This window comes from Garra rufa, chromosome 3 (assembly GCF_049309525.1).
Source record: "Garra rufa chromosome 3, GarRuf1.0, whole genome shotgun sequence".
NCBI classification, from domain to species: domain Eukaryota; kingdom Metazoa; phylum Chordata; class Actinopteri; order Cypriniformes; family Cyprinidae; genus Garra; species Garra rufa.
This window is the reverse complement of record NC_133363.1, coordinates 46,352,848-46,379,062: the sequence shown is the minus strand read 5'-3', so window position 1 is coordinate 46,379,062 and position 26,215 is coordinate 46,352,848. Positions and strand designations below refer to the sequence as shown.

At 41.7% G+C, this 26,215-nt stretch overlaps 1 protein-coding gene across 2 annotated transcripts; it reads left to right on the top strand.

The window, feature by feature from the left end:
* Positions 1-1,306: 1,306 nt before the first annotated feature.
* On the top strand, positions 1,307-24,995 carry LOC141331249 (histidine N-acetyltransferase-like). Of its 2 annotated transcripts, XR_012355249.1 has the most exons (5): positions 1,307-1,437; positions 6,424-6,647; positions 17,701-17,925; positions 18,014-23,535; positions 23,609-24,995. XR_012355249.1 is itself a non-coding variant. In XM_073836240.1 (4 exons), exons 2-4 carry the CDS (start codon positions 6,432-6,434, stop codon positions 18,578-18,580), a joined length of 1,008 nt encoding a protein of 335 aa, XP_073692341.1. In that variant the 5' UTR covers positions 1,307-1,437; positions 6,424-6,431; the 3' UTR covers positions 18,581-24,995. The 2 variants fall into 2 exon arrangements, 1 of the variants encoding a protein (XP_073692341.1); XM_073836240.1 differs by having other exon boundaries at positions 18,014-24,995.
* Positions 24,996-26,215: the final 1,220 nt, after the last annotated feature.

The following is a 26,215-nucleotide window of genomic DNA, read 5'->3' as shown; positions in this document are numbered from 1 at the left end:
AAGAAAAAAAAAAAACTGTGACGGCTGCACAGAGGCCGGCGGCCGTCCTGCTGCAGCGGCCGTTCTGGTATTCTCCAGAACGTCCAGACGGCCAGTCCGCCACTGTCCTCAACAGACCGCTCACCTTGTTTATGACGCATGATCTGTACCGTGGAGTTCTTGCTGGAACCAGATGACACCATACTAGCTGCTGGATCCTTGTAATGGCGAAGTCTTCTGTCACAAGGATGGTCTGAGACGAGCGGATCCATTTGCAGCATTTATTAGAAAAGACAAAACAAAACAAACACACAGGGGCAGGCAGAAATCGTGGTCAAACACAGGCAGAAGGTCGGGGCTGGCAGTGAGAATCATACACAAGAGGGAGTCCAGGAATCGAAAACACAGGGAATCAAACACGGGAAAGAAATGCTCAGAATGTAGCCGGGGCAATACAAGACTTCGCGAAGAAGCTGTGTGTGTGAGTGGCTTATAAGCATGTGTGTGAATGAGGAACAGATGTGTGCAGCAATCAGTGCAGTGAGTCATGAGGAGCAGGTGTGAGCAGTGATTGGTGCAGTGGCTTGTGGGGGCTGAAGTCCATGATGTGTAGTGCAAGAGTTTGTGATGACAGGACGACTCAATTCCTGACAGAAAGCAGTTGTTTTAAATGGTAAAAATATTTCAAAATTGTACTGTTTCAGCTGTTCTTTCAAATCAAATAAATGCAGGCTTGGTAAGCAGAAGAGACTTCTTTAAAACATTAAAAATCTTACTGTTCAAAACTTTTTAGTGGTAGTGTATATGACCTTAAATAAACATCAATATTAACATCTAGCCTCTTAAATGTACATTAATGTACATTTAAGATGCAACATTAATTTTTATACAATATTCAATATGTGTTATGCTCTGTCTTTCAGTCAGCCAAAGGGGTCCTTGTGCTGGCACCTGTGCACAATCTCTTTTGTATATGCAAAGCACATTTTACTCAAATTCAGCTGCGTATGTACAGTATCTATTTAAGTTGCAAAAACCAAGGGAAGCAAAGCATGCACTGAGTCAACAGAACAGCACTAGAGTTCGGACACACTGGGAGTGAGGGATAGAAATGGGGAGAGAGAGAGAGAGAGAGAGAGAGAGAGAGAGAGAGAGAGAGAGAGAGAGAGAGAGAGAGAGAGGCAGGCAGAGAGAGAGGAGAGAGAGATCGATCATGATTGGGTGATGGTTTAAGGGGTTGGCATTTCTCTCTTCTCCCTACTGGGGGATGGGGATGGGGATGGGATTGCTGGGAGGGACTTCACAGTGACCTCATACTTCATATATTGGAAGTCCGAACCGGCATTAACTAAATATTCTGCCTTTAATCAAGCCGCAGTGCAACGAAAGCGTAACATCTATTCAGCATCTGTCAGTCTGACCTCTGTATCCTTCACAGGTCCAACGCACGACGCAGATGTAAGTAAAATGCTCTAACGTTACCGTGTCCGCTAGAAAGGATTTTCTCGTGCAGTCTATGTATGGCAAGGGCTCGACGCCTTCGAACAATCATTGCTTGGATTTTCACGTCTTCAAATTGTCATGATCATCACGCATTTGCTGTGCAGTGTCATTCTTAGCCTTTTTGGCGTCTCACGGCCCAAATTAATACCCTTAAAAGGCGACAAGGCAATGAATGAAATGCATAGAATGTGCCAGAGACCCCATTATAGTTTTTGTTATATGTTGGCATTCATGTCGAGTAGCCTATTTGCGCCTTGGTCTCTCTGCGTGCGACGTTTTTCAATTTATGCCGGGTGCCGGTAGTGCAACATTTTCGGAATGAAATTTTTTTGCGCGTGATCCAGTAATTAATAATAACAATGTAAGTGTTTTGTAAATAGAGGATATAAAGTCCTGTCTGCTTGACGTGTCAAAGCGTTATGCACAATGCCTAAAAATATGTATTTATATTAGAATTAACAGGTGATTTATTCAAACTCAAACGAATTTTTATATGGGTGTATATGCTGTATAAATTGCACCTTTAGAGTAAGATTTTTAGCAAGGCTTTGTGTTAAGATTATTGCTTTAATTTTGTATTTCGACTGAGTGGGGGCGGGGCGAATCAATAGGGGTCGTATTGCAGTGATGCTGAGAACACGTTACAGCTTTGACTTTAAAGATGCTCAATGGACCCTTCGTTATCATTATACAGCTGATGTATTTATATGATATGTATAAAAATATCAATGGCTGACTTGATGATTTGTGATTTAGGAAATCTCAATTCGTGACGTACATGTTGCAGTCGAATGTAGGCCGATGCGTGATTTTTTTTTTTTTTGATTAACTGATGCAATGTGCTTATGTCCTTCTGTGCCAGTTTTGTACGTTCGTGCCGGTGTGAAGTCGCCACTCGCCGGGCCCACTTCATAGTTATTTTCCACTGGCACGTGAATGCCCATGCTGACGCACCATACTTCCAGTGAACATGACATAACCGCGAGAAGTAGGAGAGACATATGGCATGCCCTATTATTAATGGACATGGTGTGCCGGCAAGCTGCTGCAGTGGTGTGAGGCATGTGCCAGTGTCATGCCTGGCCCATTTTGTGGTGCTACTTTTGGTTTTTGATGTTGCTCCACATACTGCAATCCTGCATTTAATGAGCACGACTTAAGTTCATTGCATACATGTCTAGAAGAGAGGTATGTAGTCCTGATGGTCTGAATTTAACTGAACACATTTTTTGTCTGTCTTTCAAACATGCAAATTGATTTTGTTCATCATAATGAATACAGGAATGATTTATCCACAAATGAAAATTTGCTCATAATCTACTCGCCCTCTTGTTGTTCCAAACCTGTCATGTTGTAATGTTATTTTTTCCGTGGAACACAATAGGAGATTTTTTTAAGAATCTTTGCACAGCTGTTTTCCATCCATTCATACTGACCATGACTCATGTTCCAAAAAAGGACAAAACCCTATCATAAAAATAGTTTGTATGCCTTGTATGTCATGTGATAGCTTTGTGTGAGGTTACCCCTAACCCTAACCTTGGCGCAATGCACCAGGTTGGAAGTCGCTGATGCTGAAATGCAGTTAGTCTTGCAAAGTTTGTGTAATGCGCCATTTCAAATATGCAGGATGGAAATCAAATCAAAGCAGTCAAATGGCTCTGAACATAGCTTATGAGTCATATGGGCTGTTTGTTTTTGGTTCTATGAACCAAATGAACTATGAAGTGGCTTTGTATCAAAAAGAGCAGTGTGAAAATTCTTCCGAATGATTCCTTTTATGTTCCGCAAAACAAAATAACATGTACAGACTTGAAACGACATGCGGGAGAATAAATAAGACAGGTTTAAATTTCTCTTTTGTATTAAATGCTGTTATGCATCTTTCTCTTCACATATTCACACTTGCTGTATGAACTGACTCCACTTATGTTATCATGCACATGTGACAGTGCAGAACTAGCCACTGACCTAAATGTGTGCTCCATGCAAGATATTGACAGTTTACGCCAATGTCAGTTTGATTTTATGCTGACGTGAGATGTTGAAAAATAGAGTATTTAAAGAACAAACGCATTGAGAATTAACTTATTCTATTGTGTCATCATGCATTTGAATCACATGTATTGGTTGCATTATACATCTTTCTTGCTGCTTGTATTGAAGGCATTGAAAATGTTAATATTGCGAAAGCGGCATTATTTTTCAAGGTTATCCTCTGAGTTCCCATAATCTCGTCTAATGAACTTATATAAACAAATTGATGGGAGGGGAACCTACTGCAATGCAATGTTTTGTCCTCTAGATAAAGATAGATTGAGACAGAAGGGAGAGGATGTAGAACGAGACATGAGTTTAAAGGGCAGAAGAGATAGGGTGATAAAATTAATTTTAATAAGATTAAAAATAATCTGATGTGATGCATGGATGACCGAGCATATTTTCCATGATCGTATTTTTTTTTATTTACATTACGTTTGATGAATGCATGGTGTTCCTAAAAGCTAAGTGCTGGTAAACAAGATAAATATGGTTTCTATGAATAGGATATTATCTGTTCAGATTATGTAAATGTTTCTGAATAAACTTGTAGAGAGAACAGAGAGAAGCTGTAACCTTCCTTGTAGACTAGACTTTAATTTACGTTCTTTTGACCTTTTTAGTATGCCAACCTCCTTTTTGATGGTCATTTTTTTGTGTGAAATGTCTCCCACTGATTTCCTTACTCTCATTTATACTTTTTTTTAATTTCACCAATATTCTAATCGTAATTATTAAATGAAAACAAAACTGTAATGGATGGAAAGACAAATCTGACATATTTTGGTCAGTTTTATACTGTGACTGATATCATTTTTAATTTACTGTTGAGATGCGAAACAGTCTAGCGCAAACGTGGCTTTCTTCATTGTCATTTTTTCCATTGTTAACATTTTGCCTGACATTTGCGCTGAACATACAGTACATACAGTGTGCAGTAAAAAAGTAGACTTCAAACTGAACCTGTTTTCTCCATAGAAGCCCAGTATTTAGCAGGGCAAAAATTTTAGCCAGGTCAGACACTACACCATCAAATCATTGTCTTTGTTAAAGGTTGTAGGGGCATGTTAAGTTGAAAGAAAAGTGAGAGCAGAAGTTAACTGGGTAATAATCACCTCTTGGTTGTGTTAATTTAAGTAAGTAGTCATTTAACAGACACTCAAAGCAATGTTCAGTACTTTTATTAAATAGATAATCCCACTGGAGTAACCAGGGTTAAGTGCTTTGCGAAAGTCCACAGATCATTCTTTGCAATGACGGAACATAAAACCTTTTGACATTACCAGCCTAGATCTATAACCACAGAACCAGGGCATGGGAAGTGCCTCGTACATTAGTAGAGCAGTGATAGCAATACCAGCATCATGGGTTCGTTGGAATGCATGAATTGATATTATGTATACTCTGAATACATTCCAAATAGCTTTGGATGAGTGTCTGCTAAATGCAAAGAGAATGATACACAGGGAAGATACCACAAATATTGTGGTCAGTGTCTCTCAAGAAGTGTTGATCTAAACAATGTGGTTATTTTCTTGACCTCATACTTAGTTTACCCCAAGCATTTGTGCCTTCTGATGTTATACATTTTCACATTCATTCTCTACTTCAATGTGATGTAATTGTAATAACTCCGCCTGAGGCAGCTTTAAAGTCTATTCCATGGAGAAATGACAAGCCCTGTGATATAACAGCAGAGAAGGACTCTTTTGCATTTATATAACACATCTCATTTGAAGATGTCACGCACAAATAATATCTGCATATCCACAAACACTAATTAACACATTGGTTTTATAAGTTTTATAAGATTTGCATATATTTTTATGCACCTTTAAGACTAAAAAAACAAATAAATATATTTTAAAATAAAAAAGATTGTTTGGACCTCATTAAGGGACTGTTATCCAGCCTCACAGATTGCACTAACCTGATGGAATTTGCTAATTGGTGCTTTGATATTTTGGTCTCTTATTTTGAGAGCTAAATTAATTTGGGGTTAATAAGGGTTACCCAGACATAGACTTAGGGAAACTAGGGGAAGACATCGATTCAGCACCATGGAAATATCAGTTTAAGCAAACGATCCCATTATAAATTGAAGGGCAAATGAAAGACTATGAGAGAAGACGGTCACATGGAAATTTGGAAATCGAATATTGCATAGCAATTGGCAAATGAACCATGAATGAATAGATTTTGTGACAGCCTCACAAAGTCCAGCCCAATACATGTTTGCCAAACCCAACAAGCTTTCGGACGTGGAGGGTTTTCCCATTACAGAAGTGCATCAATGGAAAAGTACCAGGGCTTTCTCAACCGGTAAGGGCCCAAGGGGGTGCAAACAATGTTTGCTCTGTGACTTGTTCGCAGTGTTGCTCCCACTGCACGGATTTTCAGCCTTTCAATCCCCGACACTCACTAGCCATGTATGCGTGCCTGCACACATCTGCCTACCCATCCGCTTCACCTTCCCCTGGACGTCTCACACCATTATTTCCAGGGTCCTTTAAAAAAAATGTGTTTATTTTTCACTGGGAACCAGGGCAATGCTGCTCAGTGAGAATTAAAAAAAGGATTAAGGGTTCTGGCAATAGGAGGTGGACATGTCTGCGTTGGCCGTCTCGCGTTTGGGCACGGTTACAAGTTGCCGCTATTGATGCCAACCTGCTGGCGTGTTGGCACGGGAAGATAAACACTGCGACATAGGCACAAACCTTGCACTGTACTGAGCTGATAAGGGCCCTCACACGATTTGAAATGTAGGAAAGCAGGAAATAACATTTACAAAGAAAGAACAAGTTGAAGGTAAAATGTCACATGGAAGCTCTTTTTGGGTCACAGATCACTAAAGTTGAAATCTCATTGTAAATCTCTTTCCATGATTGACTGTGTCTGCAGCTCTAAGGATGAAGATTGAAAACAGCCTGCCTTGCTCTCAGCTCCCCGAGGCCCCTCCTCAGACCGGGCTGCATTTTACGGTGGCGACAGAGGAGGACTTTGATGACATCATGGCCATGAGCAAGGATATCTATGGCGGCCTGGACTATCTGCCCTCCCGCTATCAAGCCTGGCTGCAAGAGAGCAACCGCACTGTCATTTTGGCTCGCAAGCAAGGCAAAGTGGTAAGAAAGCGGATATGAAGCAGTGCATCTTCCAACCAGTGCTTTAAAGGAATAGTTCACCAAAAATGTTTCCAAAAATAATTTACTCATCTCCTGTTGGTCATGAGTTGGTTATAGGCTGGTCCTGAGCAGGAGCTACAGTGGCATATGAAAGTTTGGGAACACCTTGAATGGTTGTTCATGAACAGTTAAACCGAGCACTGTTCTTCAGAAAAATCCTCCAGGTCCTACAGATTTTGCATATTTGAACCCTTTCAAGAGGTGACTGTATGATTTTGAGATCCATCTTTTCACACTGAGGACAACTGAGGGACACAACTCAAATACAACTATTAAAAAAGGTTCAAACATTCACTGATGCTCCAAGTAGGAAACACGATGCATCAAAAGCCGGGGTATGAACAGGATGAAGATGTCCTATTTTTTCTTATTTTGTAGAAATATCATTTTTTTCCATTTAGTACTGCCCTTCGGAAGCAACAGAAGATACTTGCATGTTTCCCAGAAACATTTACCTTTATATTCAAATTCAAAAAGTTTTCTCCCCCGGCTCTTAATCCTTCTTAATAAAAAATAACATGCATTTTGTATGATCTCTCTTATTTTGTTAAAAGTATTCACATTTTCACAGAATCTGCAAGGGGTTCCTAAATGTTTGCATGCCACTGTAGTTTCTTAGGACCAGCTTGAATCATCTAATAACCAGCTCATGACCAACTAAGGACCATCTTGAACCAGCTCAAACTAGCTGCTATGCTTTAAAACATATCTAACCAGCATATGATGTTTTTTTTCAACAGGGTTTTCATGTCATTCAAGCCCATGTGACTTTATTTTGGTCAAAAATAAATAAATCGAAAAATAATTGGGCAAAAAATATTCTGGCCACTCTATAAAGAAACTAGGGCCCAATATTTATATTGCAGTTATTTGGTTATGTATTGTGACTAGGGCTGTCACAATATCAGATATTCACTATACACGGTTATCATGGCTACAAATTTACGAAGGATATATCTATAGAAATCTAGAAGAATTAAAATAAATATATAAATCATGCTATCAGTCAAATTAATCTTTATTTATTTGACCAATAAATGACACCATTCCATACAAAAGGAACATTTACACTAAACTAGAGGTCAACCGATATTGGTTTTTACCGATACCGATAGCTAGGTTGGACCACATTTGCCGATACCGATTACTTAATCGATAGTTCCCTCTCAGTCGGTCTCTTCGACGTCTCGTTGAGACCGACAAATTGGGATATCGCCTGGATAGACCAATCTACTTCGTGTGTAAACTAAATGAGCCAATGAACATTGGCATGCATGATTGCAGCCAGCTGCGGCTGATCACAGCGTGAGCATATAATGCGCAGCAGGTGCCATGCATAGACAAGCTTTCGTTTCGGAGCCGGACCAGTCTATGACGAGTCATCGAAGCTATTTTTTCAAAATCCAACGTCTCTTTTTTCTTTTTGTGTTGGTGGCACAGCGCTTCAGCGGCGGTGGTCTTCCGTGTCGAGTGGAAGCACACAGCTGGTTTGTACCACCCACCTTCTGTGTTGCTGCGGCCATCTCCCCTGTGCGCTTCAGCACTAAAAGTGCAAATTCCTGAGAGAGTGAATTTCAAAAGAGCTCCACGGGTGAACGTCTTTATAAAGACGAAGCATTTACATCATGCCTTTTTCCCCGTGCGTTTCTGTATGCGGCCGTTTCCTGGCACCGGGTGATGGCCACGATCGCTGCCTCACGTGTCTGGGCACTCAACACGCTGAGGCGGCGTTCGTGGATGAGTCATGCCCCCATTGCGGGAGAATGACTATCACGGAGTTGCGGACCAGACTCCGCTTCCTGCAAAGGGGCGGGGTTCCAGTCCCTCTGCACAGATCGAGCGTTCCTCCAGGCAAACGCGGGGGGGGGGCGTTACTTCTGGAAGCAGGGGGCTGGCCGGTCTGACGGTTACAGTGAGGAATTCCTCCTTCCACCGACGCTCCGTTGCCACTGGAGCTTTCAGGGGAGCGGGTTGGACCTTCTCTAGGAGTACCGCCCATTACCTTTGAGGCTCCCCCCGACGAACAGATTTCGGTCACGGCATCGGAGGGAGAGCCAGACCTTTCTGGGGAGGATGACGGCACACTGTCGTCCGCTGGGCGGTCAGCGGTGCCAGATACCGACCCGGAGATGATGGCTATGTTTGCCCGGGCCGCCGAGAGGGTAGGGCTTGAATGGAATCCTCCATCACGTCCCGACCCCTCCTGGCTGGATGATTGGTATCTCGGGGTGGCCCGCGCTGGTTCTCAGCGTCCCACTTCCCGGAGGTGCATGAAGAGCTCACCCGGACGTGGACGGCACCTTTCACTACCCGAAACCGTTCGAGTGGGACCTCCTCCCTCACCACCCTTGATGGCGGCCCAGCGCGGGGCTATACGGGCATCCCGCCGGTGGAGCGCGCTGTCGCGATGCAGCTGTGTCCCGGCGCTGCTTCCACTTGGCGGGGCAGCCCGTCACTCCCTTCCCGGGCCTGTAGGCACTCGTCGGCGCTGATCGGCAGTGCCTACTCGGCCTGTGGCGCCGCTGGTTCCGCCTTACACGCCATGGCATTACTACAGGTTCATCAGGCTCAGGCACTGAAGGACCTGTACGAGGGTGGTCATGACCCAGAAGTTCTCTGTGAACTTCGTATCGCCACGGACCTCGCGCTACGTGCGACGAAGATGACCGCCGATGACCACGTCTCTGGGTCGTGCCATGTCCACTATGGTGGTCCAGGAACGCCATCTCTGGCTGTGTCTGGCTGATATGACGGAATGCGAGAAAACCAGATTCCTCGACGCTCCGGTGTCCCAGACCGGCCTCTTCGGCGACACGGTGGAAAACTTCACCCAGCAGTTCTCCGCCGCCAAGAAGCAGACTGAGGCCATCAGTCACATCCTGCCCCGGCGTGCAGCTGCTGCCTCCACCCGGCCACCGGCGGCACCTCAGTCTGCTCGTCGCCGAGGGCGGCCCCCTGCCTCCGCCCCCGCTCCACAGCAGCCACCGCAGCAGCCTTCACAACGGCGCTGTGGAGCCGGTCGCAGGGCAGCCGCCCAGCCCGTCCAGGCCCCCACAAAGACCAGTGGCAAGCGTAAGAGCAAGAGGCCCTGAGACGGGCGACCCAGAGATGGAGGATGCTGCTCTTCGGGAGATGGTGACCGCACCACTCCCTCCCCCGGAGGAGGGCCGGGCGGAGAATCTTTTGTTTGTTTTTTCCCAAATACTCGACAAAAGGGCAAATTTCTCTATCTCTGGGTCCCCAGAGGGGACGGCGGGGAGTGCGCGGGTCATCCCTGCGCCTCACCCACCCTCCCCACTCGCCAGCGAGTGACGATGGGTGGTTAGAGAGTGCTGCGAAACGGACTACTCACGCACCATCGCCTCATAAGCAGGTAAGCGTCTCACACACACAGCACACAGACGCTCTGACCTCGCTTCGGACCGGCTACGAGACGCCCGGGCGGTGTCCCTGCGCCCCCTAACGGTGCTCCCCCTCGTGCCCCTTGTACACTACCTGGGAGCCTGGACAGAGCTTCCCAGCCCATCTTGCTGGCTCCTCTGGACCATCAGACTCGGCTATGCGATTCAGTTCGCCCGGCGCCCTTCCAAGTTCAGAGGTGTTCACTTCACCTCAGTGAGGGCCGCAGATGCTCCCATCTTGCGTGCAGAAATCGCAACCTTGCTGGCGAAGGAAGCGATACAGCTGGTCCCTCCAGCCGATATGAGGTCGGGCTTCTACAGCCCGTACTTCATAGTACCCAAGAAAAGCGGCGGGTTACGGACGATCTTGGATCTGCACGCTTTGAACCGGGCCCTTCACAGGCTACCGTTCAAGATGCTCACACAGAAACACATTTTCAGATGTGTCCGTCCCCAAGATTGGTTTGCAGCAATCGACCTGAAGGACGCGTACTTTCATGTTTCAATCCTTCCGTGCCACAGACCCTTTCTGCGGTTCGCATTCGAAGGCAGAGCATATCAGTACACGGTCCTGCCCTTCGGGCTGTCCCTCTCTCCCCGTGTCTTTACGAAAGTTGCGGAGGCGGCCCTTGTTCCCCTCAGAGAACAGGGCATTCGCATACTCAACTACCTCGACGACTGGCTTATTCTGGTACAGTCTCGGGACCAGTTATGCGAACACAGGGATCTGTTGCTCACACACCTCAGCCGGTTGGGCCTTCGGGTCAACTGGTAAAAAAGCAAACTCTCTCCAATGCAGAGGAACTCTTTTCTCTGTATGGAACTGGACTCGGTTAGTCAGACAGCACGCCTCACGCAGGAACGTGCTCAGTCTGTGTTGAACTGCCTGAATACATTCACTGAAACAGTTTCAGAGGCTCCTGGGGCATATGGCAGTAGCAGCAGCAGTTACACCCCTAGGGCTGTTCCATATGAGACCGCTTCAACACTGGCTTCATGGCCGAGTCCCGAGGAGAGCGTGGCTACGCGGCTCATACCGGGTTCAAATTACACCGGCTTGCCGCCAGACCTTCATCCCGTGGTCAGACCTCTCATTCCTACGTGCAGGAGTACCCATGGAACAGGTCTCCAGGCATGCTGTGGTACACACAGATGCCTCCACCACCAGTTGGGGGGCCACGTACGACGGACAGGCAGTTTCAGGGGTTTGGACGGGCCCCCAGCTAACTTGGCACATCAACTGCCTCGAGTTGCTTGCAGTACGTCTCGCCCTGCTCCGACTCAAGGGGCCCTTACGAGGCAAGCATGTACTGGTCCGTACGGACAACATTGCGGCCGTTGTGTACATCAACCGGCAAGGCGGTCTACGCTCCTATCTCCTCTTGTGGAGTCAGAAGCATCTGAGGTCACTTCGTGTCATTCACATTCCCGGGTTGCTCAACCGTGAGGCCGACGAGCTCTCACGTGCTGCGCTTCCCAGAGAGTGGAGACTCCACCCCCAGTCGGTTCAGCTGATTTGGAGACGCTTCGGCGAGGCTCAGGTAGACCTGTTCGCCTCCCCGGAGACGTCCCACTGCCAGTTCTTCTTTCCCTGACCGAAGGAACTCTCGGCATGGACGCACTGGCCTGCAGCTGGCCGCGGGGCCTTCGCAAATATGCGTTTCCCCCAGTGAGGTTCTAGGTGACCTACCCCAAGGGGTAGTTGACACCATTACTTCGGCCCGAGCGCAGTCCACGAGACATGCCTACGCCCTAAAATGGAACCTGTTCATTGATTGGTGTTTCTCTCATAGAGAGGACCCCCGAAGATGCTCGATCAGAGCCGTGATTTCCTTTCTGCAGCAAGGGTTGGAGCGTAGGCTGTCCCCCTCAACCCTTAAAGTCTATGTGGCTGCCATTTCTGCCAACCACGAGCTCATAGAAGAAAGGTCAGTGGGGAAACACGACCTGGTCACCAGGTTTCTCAGGGGCGCCAGAAGGTTAAATCCTCCTAGGCCCCCTTCCGTACCCTCTTGGGACCTGTCTCTAGTGCTCACAGCACTACAGCAGGCCCCCTTTGAGCCTTTGCAGTCAGTTGAGCTGAAATTTCTTTCAATGAAAACTCTGCTCCTGCTCGCACTGGCATCCATCAAGAGGGTAGGAGATCTGCACGCATTTTCGGTCGACGAATCGTGCCTAGAGTTTGGCCCGGCGGATTCCCAGGTGAGCTCCGCACATTCCCAGTGCTCCAGCCTCACTGAAGTAGGTGGTGCTATGTTATACGGTGACTGGTATTCCTTGATGCGAGCCCTGGCCGAAGCCAGAAAAGGGGCCCAGGAGGCTCGCTCAGGACACTGGAAGGGGCAGTAACCGCGGCGTTTTGTTAGGGATCCCAATTCGTCAGTCTCGACGAGACATCGAAGAGACCGACTGAGAGGGAACGTCTCGGTTACGTATTGTAACCCTCGTTCCCTGAAGGAGGGAACGGAGACGTCTCATCCCGTCGCCGTGGCTCCTGTACCACCGCTGTACGGCCGGGCCCATCCCGGCTCCTCAGCGAAACCTTGTCTATGCATGGCACCTGCTGCGCATTATATGCTCACGCTGTGATCAGCCGCAGCTGGCTACAATCATGCATGCCAATGTTCATTGGCTCGTTTACTTTACACACGAAGTAGATTGGTCTATCCAGGCGATATCCCGATTCGTCGGTCTCGACGAGATGTCTCCGTTCCCTCCTTCAGGGAACGAGGGTTACAATACGTAACCGAGACGTTTTTGAAAATGGATACTAAAAAGCAACTAAAATAGTGCTCTACTATTTTTTAAAAAAAGTACTAAACCATACTTTGTAAATGAATAAAACTATTAATATTAATTATATATTGATCATTAAAGTTATTACATAGTTCATTAATGTTAACACAATGAACTTCAAAATTTAACAATATATCAGTAAATGTTGAAATTAACACACTCTAACAAGGAACAACACTTCTATTCTACAGCTTTCATCAATCTTAGTTGATGTTAAAAATGGGCTCATTGTAAAGGGGTGGGAATCTTTACATTTTATCAATATGTAAAACTGCAGTTTCTATGCTTTTTGTTTATATTGGAATCTCTGTATGTCAGTACTGCCATCTTAAAATGAAGATTTAATTTAATTACGATTTTCAATATCAACTAAATATAACCATGCGTCACATTCTCAGTTTTCAATTTTGCTGCACATGGCTACACTTTCATATACATTTTATCTAATTTATTTTGTGCAAAATTGACTTTATTTATTTTTATTATATGAGCACTCTACTTTTTAAAACAATTACTTAATTAAAATAAGTGTTCTTTAAGTATCCGAAAGTTTACAGACAATAGTTATTGGTTTTTCTTTTTCGTTTGATTATTACTGATGAGATCATAGACAGTGTCTGCTTTAACAGGCTGCATTCATGCACGAATGCACAGATCTATTTCGATATATCAGATGTTTTGTCCTGCTTTGAAAACATAACTGTGTACATCAGTTTCGTATAAAAGTATTCGAAAATGCAAGTGCATTTAACCGCATCCGTAATGGAGCTTTTTAGGACGAACAAACACAAAGCAAAAGTGAAAGTCTTCAGTTTAATCTGTTAATTTTGAAATAAGTTTGTGTAATTTGTAAATGTCATGTAGGACGTGGTATGAATTGGTCTATAAATTACGGCTGAAGGGCGTTGTTAGGCACGACGCAAAGTTTATTCATGATACAGCACGGCCTCAAGTACCTTATTGCTTTTATAAAACGGTTATCACACAATAAAAATATTAAAATCAAAAATATATATTAATTTATGTATATTAAGATGTACGTTTTCATAAAGTAAAATCATTAACTGCCTTCCACTGTAAAAAGTAGTCCCCAACTTCTGCAGCTGTGTTTACGTTGCTAAGGGTGGTTGCTAAGGGGGTTCAATGATACACAAAACCGTTGAGTGAAGCGGTCATAGCAGTGCCATGTCATGAATACGACACAGCTGCTGACCAATCAGAACTGAGGAATGGAACTAACCGTTTTATAAATTTGGTTATGCTAGCATGTGTGGAAATATTTAAATCACGTGTGTTACAATTAACACCACGTTAGTTTGTGCCCCGCTCTACCCTAATAGGGAAATGTAGGCTGCATTTTCATTCCGACAGAGATTTTTTTTAATTGGTTCGTTTAATATAGGCTACATTTCAAGCATTATGTGGATTTCTTTGTGCTTTGTGAGGCAAGTAGCCAGTTCATTGCTGTGACGCGCTCCATTTTACGGAGAAATCTAGTTTCTTCCCTCTATTTCACAAAAGCACAACCTTTTGGTGTAATCGTAAGTGTACATAAAGCAGAAAAAGTTATTTCCACAGGAAAAAAATTCAAGGTATTGCGCGGGCGCCTCCATGTCTAGGACTAGTAATGTGGAACAATGGTGAATTCTCTCTCTTTCTTTCTGTAGCCTATTGTTTGATTGTTTACAAAATATTAGCTTTTTTTACTTCGTACATGAACAAGTCGCGGTCAGCAACCGCATTGCATATTTTGCATATTTTGGCTGCCAGTCGGTGACCGTCACGGCCGTCTTGAGGAGTGAGAAAGCTTCGGAAAATGGCTCATAAAAAAAGAGGACGTGAATGCTTTTTGAAAGGTCGGAATCTAAAATGACTCTAGTATGGCGTGAACACTTAACATGAAATTCTGTCATTGAGGGGGAGTTGTAAGGACACACGCCGCGCAAGAAAAATAGGCTACAACTGCTTTGCTGGTAATTTTAATATGTAACTATCTGTATTTGTTAATAATACGAGTCCGATTTTTTTGCACATTCATCTGACAATAACTGTGGCACAGCCATTTTTTCTGATGCACACCCAAAAATATTTTTCTGGCTACGCTACTGTCACACACCCTTAATTGCAATGCAGTTTGGGCAAATCTGGAACAGAGGTTGGTAGAGAGAAAAAAAACGGTTCAGTGGAGCTCAGTGACAGGGAGTGATTGACGGCTAATGTCTCAAATCTGCATTAAATGTAAAAATGTAAAGATTAAGTTCAAATGGTTATGTAATGCTGGAGAGAACAGCGAATTCTGTCACTGCATCAGCTCACAGCAGTCTGTGCAGTAGTCAGGCTAGCGAAAGTTTTGTAAAGCAATGAAACCAAGTCGCACCACAACAATTTCTTGCACTCGCACAAATGCTCCCAAATATAATTTGAGGTCGCGCAGATTAAATTTTGGGAGCATATGCGACCAAAACGGTCGCAATTTCGAGCCTTGTGGCTGAATGAACACAGTTTGTCTTTAAATCTGCAACTTGCCTGAGCCGCTTCAGCAAAGAACGCAACCCGGAAAAACTATCGGCATGGATTTTTGCCGATAACCGATAGTTCCGCCAATCAACTATCGGTGCCGATTAATCGGCAAAATCGATACATCGGTTGACCTCTACACTAAACATAAGAGATTAAAATGCTAACCGTTTTTAGTTTAGCACAGTGTCATAATTTATGAGAATAACTACATATTTGTACTCCACACTAATGTCGATCCATATAAGGGATTTCCTGGAAAGTCATTTGCTTTATTACTTCTATGAGTCTTGCTTGTGGCCTTTCTGTGCGAGTGTGCGAGTATGAATGAAAAGAATCACACATTATAAGACTATAATTTAGTTCACTTCCAGAACAGAAATTTACAGATAATTTACTCACCCCCTTGTCATCCAAGATAGGCTGGGCAAAAAAATAGATTTTTCGTTATATCATTTTTTAAACTGTAGTCGATTCAAAATCGATTCTCAAAGGCCACGTATCAATTTATTCTATATTTATTTACACAGGCGTTAAACATAAGATTTATGTTAATCTTATTAATAGTCTAATCCACTAGATGTCATCCCCTTTTTTACCTTACGCTATGTTACAATGGAGAGTCAGTTATTCATTCATTGCTTAAAATGGCAGATTCAGGTGCGTTCCCGATATCAACCACACCTTCACATAAAAAGTCAGAGTTATGGAAGCATTTCACATTTCGCAAAGCAAGATAAAGATACAGTGGACAAGAACACAGCTATATGCCTGATTTGTAACTCTGAGGTGAAATGCTGTAGTAATACTACAAATCTGCGGAGCCATTTGACAAGACATCACCCAGACGTGCAGATTCTAGCACCCCTGCAGCCTAACAGACAACTGAAGATTTCAGCGCATTTAATCGAAATCAAATCGAAAATCGAATTAAGAACTTGAAAATCGAATCGGAACATCTGAATCGATACCCAGCCCTATGTCTTTCATGTCTTTCTTTCTTCGGTCATAAAGAAATGATGTGTTTTGAGGAAAACATTTCAGGAATTTTCTACATATAGTGGACTTTAATGGTGCCCACGAGTTTGAACTTCCAAAATGCAGTTTAAATGCAGCTTCAAAGGGCTCTAAATGATCCTGATGTGGGCCTCCAACTTCAAAATCATCCTACATTTGCTGTTTTACCTTTTTTTTTTTTGTAAAGCGCATTTGATCTTCTTTCACATTCACTTTATAAACACTTGGTCAGTACTTCTGCAGCGATGTAGGATGATTTATACCCTAGCTGTATTGAACCGGGCTTCACAGATTCTGCATGTGCATCACAGAGCAAGACAAGACGAGCATTTGTGGTTAAAAAGTGTATAAATATTAATTTATTTAAGAAAATGACCAATTGTTTTGCTAGATAAGACCCTTATTCCTAAACTGGGATCGTTTAGAGCTGCATTGAAACTGCATTTTGGAAATTCAAACTCGTGGGCTCCGTTGAGCACCTGGTGTTTTTGCAGTATATGGAGAAAATTTCTAAAATGTTTTCCTCAAAAAAAACAAAAACAAAAAAAAACAAACAAACAATTTCTTTACGACTGAATAAAGACATGAACATCTTGGATGACAAGGGAGTAAGTAAATTATCTGTACATTTTTGTCCTGGAAGTGAACTAATCCATTAAAGGAACACTTCCCTTTTTTTGGAAATAGGCTCATTCTCCAACTCCCCCCGAGTTAATAAGTTGAGTTTTACCGTTTTGAAATCCATTCAACTGTTCTCCTGTTCTGGCGATATCACTTTTAGCATAGCTTAGCATAGATCCTATTAGACCAGTAGCATAGCGTTCAAAAATGACCAACGGGTTTCGATATTTGTCCTATTTAAAACTTGACTCTTCTGTAGTTATATCGTGTACTAATACCGGCGGAAAATGTAAAGCTGCAAATTTTCTAGGCCAATAAGATTAGGAACTACACTTCCATTCCGGCGTAATAGTCAAGGAAGTTTGCTGCCGTAACATGGCCGAAGCAGGCGCAGTAATATCAGACAGCACATGTGCAAATGCTAACCTAGCTGGGAACTAATTTCAGGCGCTGCGTGATATTACTCCGCCTGCTGCATCCATATTACGGCAGCAAACTTCCTTGACTATTACGCCGGAATGGGAGCGTAGTTCCTAATCTTATCGGCCTAGAAAATCGCAGCTTTACAAAAGAGCAACATAAAACTCTCTCTTTCCTCTATCATAGATATAACTCGCTTTTTATGCAACTAAATTTTTCAGATTGCGCTGGAGTCAGTGTGTGTTGTTGATGATGGCGAGACTATGCTGGTGGAAGGGCTTCGTGTTGCCCCCCAGGAGAGGGGGAAAGGTGTGGCAGGGGTACTTCTTCGCTTTTGCTCTCAATTGGTTAAGTCCAAGTACCCTGACGTTAAAGTCAGCAGATTGACAAGAGATGACCAGCTGGGGCCAAAAGACTTCCAGAAATACCGGCTCATCACCAAACAGGTAAGAACCATTTAACAACAAAACATTGCCTTCAGATCTTGAATAAAAACAGCTAAAGCCACATTGTCTTCATCCTGAAAAAATGAAGGGAATCCTCCTGGTGCGCTTCCGTGCTGAAGACCTAAAATTACGCCTTGCTGATCTCGGGCCTAATATCACTGTAGCTGGGGAAAATCTGTCCAACGCAAACATCCCAGTTCGTTTGGAGCCAGCAGAGGTGCATCAGCTCTTCCTAAGCGATGTTCTGATGCAGGGTGTCCTTCCCAATGCCACCATCGTTCAAGATTGGCAGCCCTTCAAGCCTCTGCCTAGCAACATGGCCATCCTGCTGAAGAAGGACATCGATTGGATGGTTGACGATGCCAGCCGCCCAACCATGGCCAGCCTGTGCACCTTCCCATTCCGTGTGCCAATCGGCGATGACTGGTACTACCTCAACATCGACATGTTTGGTAAAGACCTGACGCTGGCCATACAACAGCTGCTGTGCCACCTGAGGTGCCACACTGGCACCCTGAAGGGTTACGTCATGTGTCAGGTGTTCCTGGAGCCTGCGCTGTGGAAGCCTATGGTTGATTTCTTTAGGGAGACCCTTAAAGTGGAGCTGGTGAAGGAATACACAGAGCAGTGCGTTGTGGAGTCCGATGTCGCTTAGTCGAGGAGCCTCAGAAACACCTTCCTTTAAAATTAGACACCAAACCTACATAAACAAGAGTAACTCTTTCAAAAATGGCACCTAAAAGAAATAAGGAAACACCTAATATATAGTTTAAAGGGACGAAAAAATCTTCAGTTCTATTCCGCTTAATAAAAACGCTCTCATAGAATTTAATTTATTTTAACAAGAATTAGTTAATTCAAATAAATTGCATGTAAGTGAACAAACTAGAATAAATGTAGTAGACGCTTGTTTAGGTTACTTAATTTATTTCCATATGCAGTACTGTAAACAGTGGCGCTGACAGGACAGGGACTGGAAAAGAGGGGAGCAGTTTTAGATGTTATAAAATAGGGTCCCAAATTGTTCCAGGCCTTTTCATTTCGGTCGGCATCACTAACAGTAAAGGCATATATACTTATGCTGAGTTAAAAAAGAAAACTGCACAATCTTTAGGGCACTTTATGATAAAAAAAAATGGGATCTCACGTTAGTGTCTGTTGCTTTCTCAGAACGTGGCACTGTAGCTGCTAGAGTATTTAGAGGAAAAATTTCTGGGACTTTAAAACAGGCTGCCCATTTGGAGATCGTAATAAACTCGAAAATACTAATATTTCCATATGAAGATCTCAAAATTAGTAATACTTCCTCTAAGGGTACTTTGCAGTGCTTTAAACTCGGTATCAAATTATGAATATCTGGCTAAGAACTTGCTTATACATTTAGATTACAGTCAAGTTTTCGCTTTAAGTACTTGAACCTGTTTGCTAAAATGATGTTCTATCAGTATTTGTACCTAACTGTAGAAGTGCAATTTCAATAATACACTGGAATATTGCTAGAAATACATTCAGTTAGATATGATTAATAACTAATAATGAAACAGACATGTACAATTGTTGTTGTTTTTTTGTTGTTTTTTTATTTTTATTTCTAAAATAATTATAAATTAACTGTTTGACAGGACCACATTCAAATACAAAAGACAGGAAATACAATTAGGGATAAATACGGTATATAAATATTTGTATAAATGTTTTTATAGATCATTCAAAATAATTTAGGTATAATTTTATTGAGACATCACTATGTAGTAATTTTGTTACATTGTATACTTATGATTCAGAAGAAACATCATCCTTAAGAATTTCCTCCAAATTCGGTGCTCCAATTAAAAATAATAATCATAATCTCTGATGAATCTTCAGCTGACTCGGTGTGATTCACCCATGGAATCAGAAAAACAAATCGGGACATTTGGAAACCTGAGCAAAACGATTGACGACTGCTCATCTCTATGAAGAGTTCTTGAATTTTTTGAACTGATTTTTTGAAGTTGAAAGACAGAAAAGATGAAATAGATGAAATCACCAGTGCTTTTTTTTATAATCAGAAGATACCAGACACATCATCTCCTTCTATTGGCCTGAAGTGAAGAAAATATGTGAAAAATTACCAACATGGATGAAGAAGATCAGAAAAAGCCTTTCTTAGACATCTTTAGAGCCATATTTAGTTCCTTCGCCCCAAAACCAGATTGCAGTGTGCTTTTTCCCTGAAGCACTGTGCCAGAATGAGAGACAAAGTTCAGTTAATTTATATCTTAATATATACATAAAAAATATATAACTTATAGTTTCAGTCCTCACAGAGTCCACTCACAAGACGGATTTGAATCCAAATCTGTATCGACTACACTAAAACCAACAATTTCTGTATTCCTTTTACTAATTACTGGTCTGGTTTGACTTCATTTGGTGGACTTATTTTGTGCCCTTGCATGAACTCTCAACATCCACTGACGAAAAGGAGGCCTCTTCTCCTCCTTCCTTTGGACAGCTGCATGTGGGACTTGTATTGCGGTCAGTATTTATAAATGGCAAACAGGCAGTCTTTTTTTGAGTCTGAAAGTCAAGGCATTTAACAGATTATTATCTGTAACTGCTTTTGTATAGGTGTACATATATAAATTTATATGTTTGTTTGGAAGCGGGATGATCTGAAAAGGGAAATTTTGTTCATGGCTAAAATCTCAAAATCCTTCATGTCTGCTCCATGCTTTTAGAGGAAATCAGTTTAAAAAAAGATAGTCATGAAGCACAAAAAACATTAGTGCCTCAGTTTCCCATTACAATTACAGTTTCTCAAGTCATAACAGTATCTATTGGCCTTCAAAAAGCTATAAATGAAATGCGCCTTTGAAATTTAAATTTGCCATTTCTCCTCTCTAAAGCACTCGTCAGAACGAGACATGAAGGATTAGAAACCCAAAATGTGTATGCCATGTGTTTTCCGTTGTACATAGCACAGTGCATTTAGATTTAAGTGTTATATATTATGTCCGTTTACCTTAGAGGTGGAAGGTTCCCACGCTAGCTTCTATATTTAGCTGTTACGTTCTTTTGTGTAACATTTGGTAATCCAGTAATCATCTAAGAATATTTCTCTTTTATTTATTGTTTCTATCTTTCAGCTCCACCTATTAGCACTTTGGATGTCTAATTGCCTTTCTGAGTATTTGTGAATTGTCCAGGAAGTTGTAACTCTATATTTTACACAGGTCCTAGTGCCAGGGCCACGAGACTATAAAAGGTTAGAGGCATGTGACCACCTAATGGCAAAGAGATGTAAAGGATACGTTGCCCCTTGTTTCGCTGGCACACGAGGAGTGAACTTTAGACCCATTTCTTTCAATTATGAAGTGGCTTTTCACTTTCTTTTTCTGGAATGGAAAAATAAGACAGGTTGCAGAGGGAGATGAGAGATGAAGCCGGGGCTATGCTAGGAATAGGTGGCGAGGAGAGGACATGTGATCCAGATCATGTTACCGCTCTAAAAATGAGTAAACATTCATTTTGTCTCGATTTTGAATTTTCGGAGCTGCATTCACTCTTAAGAATAAAGGTTCTCTATTGGCATCGATTGTTCCATAAAGAACCTTGAACATTCATGTTCATGAAACAACCTTTCAAATGCAAAAAAGGTTCTTTAGATTTTTAAGAAAAGATTTTAAGAACTGCTCACTAAAAGGTTTTTGGGAACACCCTTTTGGAACCTTTATTTTTAAAAGTGTTTGTGACAAAAAGAGGGAGGCGAATCAGGCAATTCGTAATTAGAGGCAACCCACTATTTAGGACTAGCCCAGACCAGGAGGATAGCTATATTTCCCATGCTCTGGTTTATCAGACTCAGCACTAAAGTAATACCTCGAGTGCTAAGGCATACGAAAGCAAATATATACACAGACACTTGTTATCCTGTGTGACTGTGGGCCAGTTTAAGTTACAGGGCTCGTCTCTGAGTAAGTGAAACTGGATCTCGAGAGTGTCATCTTGCGTAGAACAAGGGTTCACCCCAGACTCCCTTTACCTTCCACCTGATCCCAGCCAGCTTGACACATGGAAAGAGTGAGCAGGAGAGGTTAAAATAAGAAGGCTGGGTTCCAGCCTTGTTATACGAATGCACTGTCCTTTGCCACGCTGCTTAATAACTATTCCTGACTTTATTTCACAGCTTTTGTTTCTCATTTTTCTGACTGCTTTGTAATGTTTATGAAGGGCTTTATGTGTACTAGAATCAGCTGTGTATTGTGTTTTGTGACGGAGGGGAAAACCACCAGGGAGATATATTTCTTGTTTTATTCCAAGTCACTATTTGAACGTTTAAAAAGCTTAACTGAAAGCCTTATTCAGGTGATATCAGTTGAATTGCTGATTTGCACTATCAGAGCTCCAACTCTGCTTCTCCCTTTGTCGTTTTCCATAGAAAAAAAACATATACTGTGTCTATACACAGATGCTTCTGAAATGGCTAAATCACACAGGTATTTTCACCTGTGGTGCACTAAGCTATTACATTTATTCTACAAATCTAATGCAGTATTTCCAGGTAAAATGCAACTTGATACTAATGGAAATTGTGTTTTATCTCACGCCATGTCAGAATCATCCAACTCCGATTGGGTCAACCATTCATCTAGCTGTTCTGATGTGCCGCACTTTATACTGTAGATATGTAGATATTCCAAAGCACAGTGGGGATCTTCATAAAACATCAGTGTGGGTTGCTGTAACAGTCATGGTCATTCAGTGGATCACGCTTGTATATTTTTTTTGTAATCAGAATGGAAGCATGGGCCTATCTGCTAACGTTTTTAAATTCGAGGATATTTTTATCGTAGTGCTCCTGACTTTATAGACGTTAATGAAGCTCCTACTTAATGACCATAGTCTGAATAAACCACACTGAACCTGTCTGAAACCGCTGATGTATCAGCAAAGCAGGGACCATGATTTCTACAGACCTCAACGAAGGTGGTGGTTTGAATGTCCATGTCATCCATTCTCTTGACGCAGCAGTGGCTGTTCGAGTTTGTGTTCACTCAAGTCTTCCCATTAGCCCTAGAGACAAACCGGGTGTCATGTTTTGTGTGTTTGTGCAGAAAAACCTATGATGGGAAAACTAATGCTTATAGATGAAATTTGTTAAAACAAAACAACAAAAAACAACTCATGGCCAACTGTCAATCAAGAGGGTGAATACAGATTCAATGCTGTAAAGGCATTTTGATTATATGATAAATTGTTTTCCTTTTTTTTTTTTTTAAGAGTTTTTTTTTTTTACCCAATACGACTGCTTATTATCAAGCAGTGATGTGACAACTAATGGAAAGATATTTTAATATTTTGTTACCTTTGTCTGTTCCTTTTTTTCAGAGATTGTGAGAGATGCAGAACTATTTTAAATACAGTCATTTTTTAAAAACCTTATAATCCACGAGAGGTTTTTGAAATGTGCATGTTGTGTGAGTGGGTGGGGAAGGGCTTTACAATGAGCATGTGACTAGATTTACACTGAGCACAAAGACCCTGTAGAACTTGTCAACTGGTGATAATTAATGGATAAATTAATGGTTAAACAAAGTCTAGACAGGGTATTTAGAAATTGAAATGGTAAGGGTAAATCTTTTTTCTTTTCTTTTTTAGCCATGAAATACATTTTTAGACGTTGTTAACTGTACAAAAGGATTTAAAAATCTGATCACTTTTTTTTTGCTTGCGGTGTTTTGTTGTAATTGTGTGCATCTCTATATACCTATTGCTTTGTATATTTAACAAATACTCAGCTTGAATATTTTAATATACAATATATATTTAGAAATGTCACTTCTTCAACATAATCAACATTAAAGCAGCGGCCATTTTGTGTGAACTGTAGACAGTGGTTTAACTAAAAACTGTAATTTGCTACTATTTATGCTAGCCTTGCTATTTTATGTTGTTGTTGTTTTTTTACTTTGTAGTTTGAGTACAAATCCTGGCTGGTGGTAAACTCATTTTCAGAAATTATTTGCAAAAAATCATTTCATTCCCTATTCTTTAATCTTCTTAAGTTTAAATTTGCCTTTACTAAATGTTAAATGTACCAACGAATGTTAGAAGGAAATTGTAAATGGTTGGATGATCCAGAATGATCATCTAGGATGATCAAAAGCAGATTAAAGTGTGGCTTGGCATATGGTATGCGGTAACCTTATCTTAAGTAACGGATATGTGCTCTTTTGCATTTTGTTACATTAAATTACAATGACATGTGTACGCTTAACATGTACAGGACAGGTTTACTGCACGTAAATGTTTGTTTTTCTGTAACATTAAATAATATGTAAATAATTCATGTAAAAATACAGATAACATCTAAAGCCAGAGCTTTGTCTTGGCTGTCAAGTGTGACGAGTAATTCTATTTATAGTTTCCCAAAGATCACATGTTGAATGCAGTAGAAATCCAGATGGACCCTGTGAAAACACAAATGTCATTTAAAAAAAGCCCAAAACCATAAGCCCAAGACCCAAAATGTTGAAATTCTGTATATCTTTCATTGAGATCCTCAAAACTTTGGAGGCTAAAAACAGCTTGGTTTTTATGACTGCAACATGTGATGGAAAACAAACAGAGTCACTGCAGTCCTTTTGAGTTTCTTGGTTAATGTCAACCTTTTGTTGTGTTTTTGTATTACTTTACCTTGTGCATAATCATTTAACATTTTTAACATTTTAACTAGTGTTTATGTTGTCAGAGTGTTTGTCATTACCATTGTAACAGCGTAAGCGTAATGAGCTCTATCTTTAATGGCAACAGATGTAATGCAGTAATTCATTTGCAAGAATGAAAATGTGGCAGATAACAAACAGCTTTATATGAAGACCTGTGACTAATATTTTGTTGCTCAAATGAGTTTGTAAAAGGACTGGTGAGGCTTTAGCCACTTGCTGTAGTTGCAAATGCAGTACCGGGATGAACAAAATGTATCTAAATAGCATAGTTTAGATGTTATTCTCTAAATGATGTTTTTAATTGATGTATTAGTTGTTTTATTTTCCAAACTGTTAATCAAAACTTAGTGTTAGAGATATTTGTGTGTGTGTGTGTTTACCTAACTGTATATTGTACTATTTAGCAATAAACAAACCAACGAAAAAAAAGAAAAAAAGAAAAAAAAAGAGAAAAAAAAATCCCCCAAAAAACTTTAAACAAACACGGCATAGAATGAATTTAAAAGTGTTAAGAAAAAAAAAAACAGGAAGTGAATGTTGTTAATGCCAGTATACATGGCAGTTCTGAAAACGTGAAAGCCATACATTTGTTTTTGTTTTTTAATTTGCATAACAATGTGATGTGTATTATCAGAAAGCTCATCAGATGCTTTCAAAGTGACCTACAGCAAAGCACAAATCACGTTACAGACAAATACCAGGACAAGCAGCTGACAATACACAATGCTTGCCAAGCTAGGCCTTAATCACCAGGCAGAAACTCCTTGCAACTGCAGGTTTAGTAAAACACTGCTTACTAACTGACCTCCTAGCCATGAATGCTTGGTAAGAGGCTACTAATTAGGTTTGTTGCTTGTTTGCACTTGATTTTTAAATCTTTGATGAGAAATATATAAACCATGTGCTGCACGGTGACAGTACATTAACCATTCCAAATGAAAAGCTGTGTCCTTGGGCCCGCTATTATCCATACAAATGACTGCACCATTATATTACAGTGAACACAAGCACTGCCAGCATATACTGTAAAACATTTTGGCTTGCTAAGCAACAAACATGCAGCGCTATAGCATAAGATAAATGAATCGAATGCAGTGCTTATAATGTCGAGCGAGGATATATATACTGTACATATATCAGGCAATGACAAATGGAGAATGTGAGAAGCTTCTTTGCTGAACTATGCTGACATGAGAAGCAGCTGTCACTGCAGCCTCACATTACTGACCTCTAGCATAGTATTGCTGCACAAGAACAATGCAGTGTCTTGTAGGTGACATAATGAGCATTTCTTAAACACATAGAGGAAAATGGGAATGTCTCGAATGGTGGCAGCCTGAAAATGAAAACTGGACAGCTGCTAAAGATGGGTTTGAGGAATTAAACCCATGCCACCTGTTCTTGGATTACAATGACCATTTCAGAAATGCATTGCACTCTAATACAGATCAGTAAATCGAGGTGAGATTAAATAAAATGAGTCTAGAATGCTGAAATCATGACTCAATCAATTAATTCCTGATATTTTTGGGTTTAAAATGGTTGCTTTTGGAAGAGTGACATTTAAGAAGGGCATC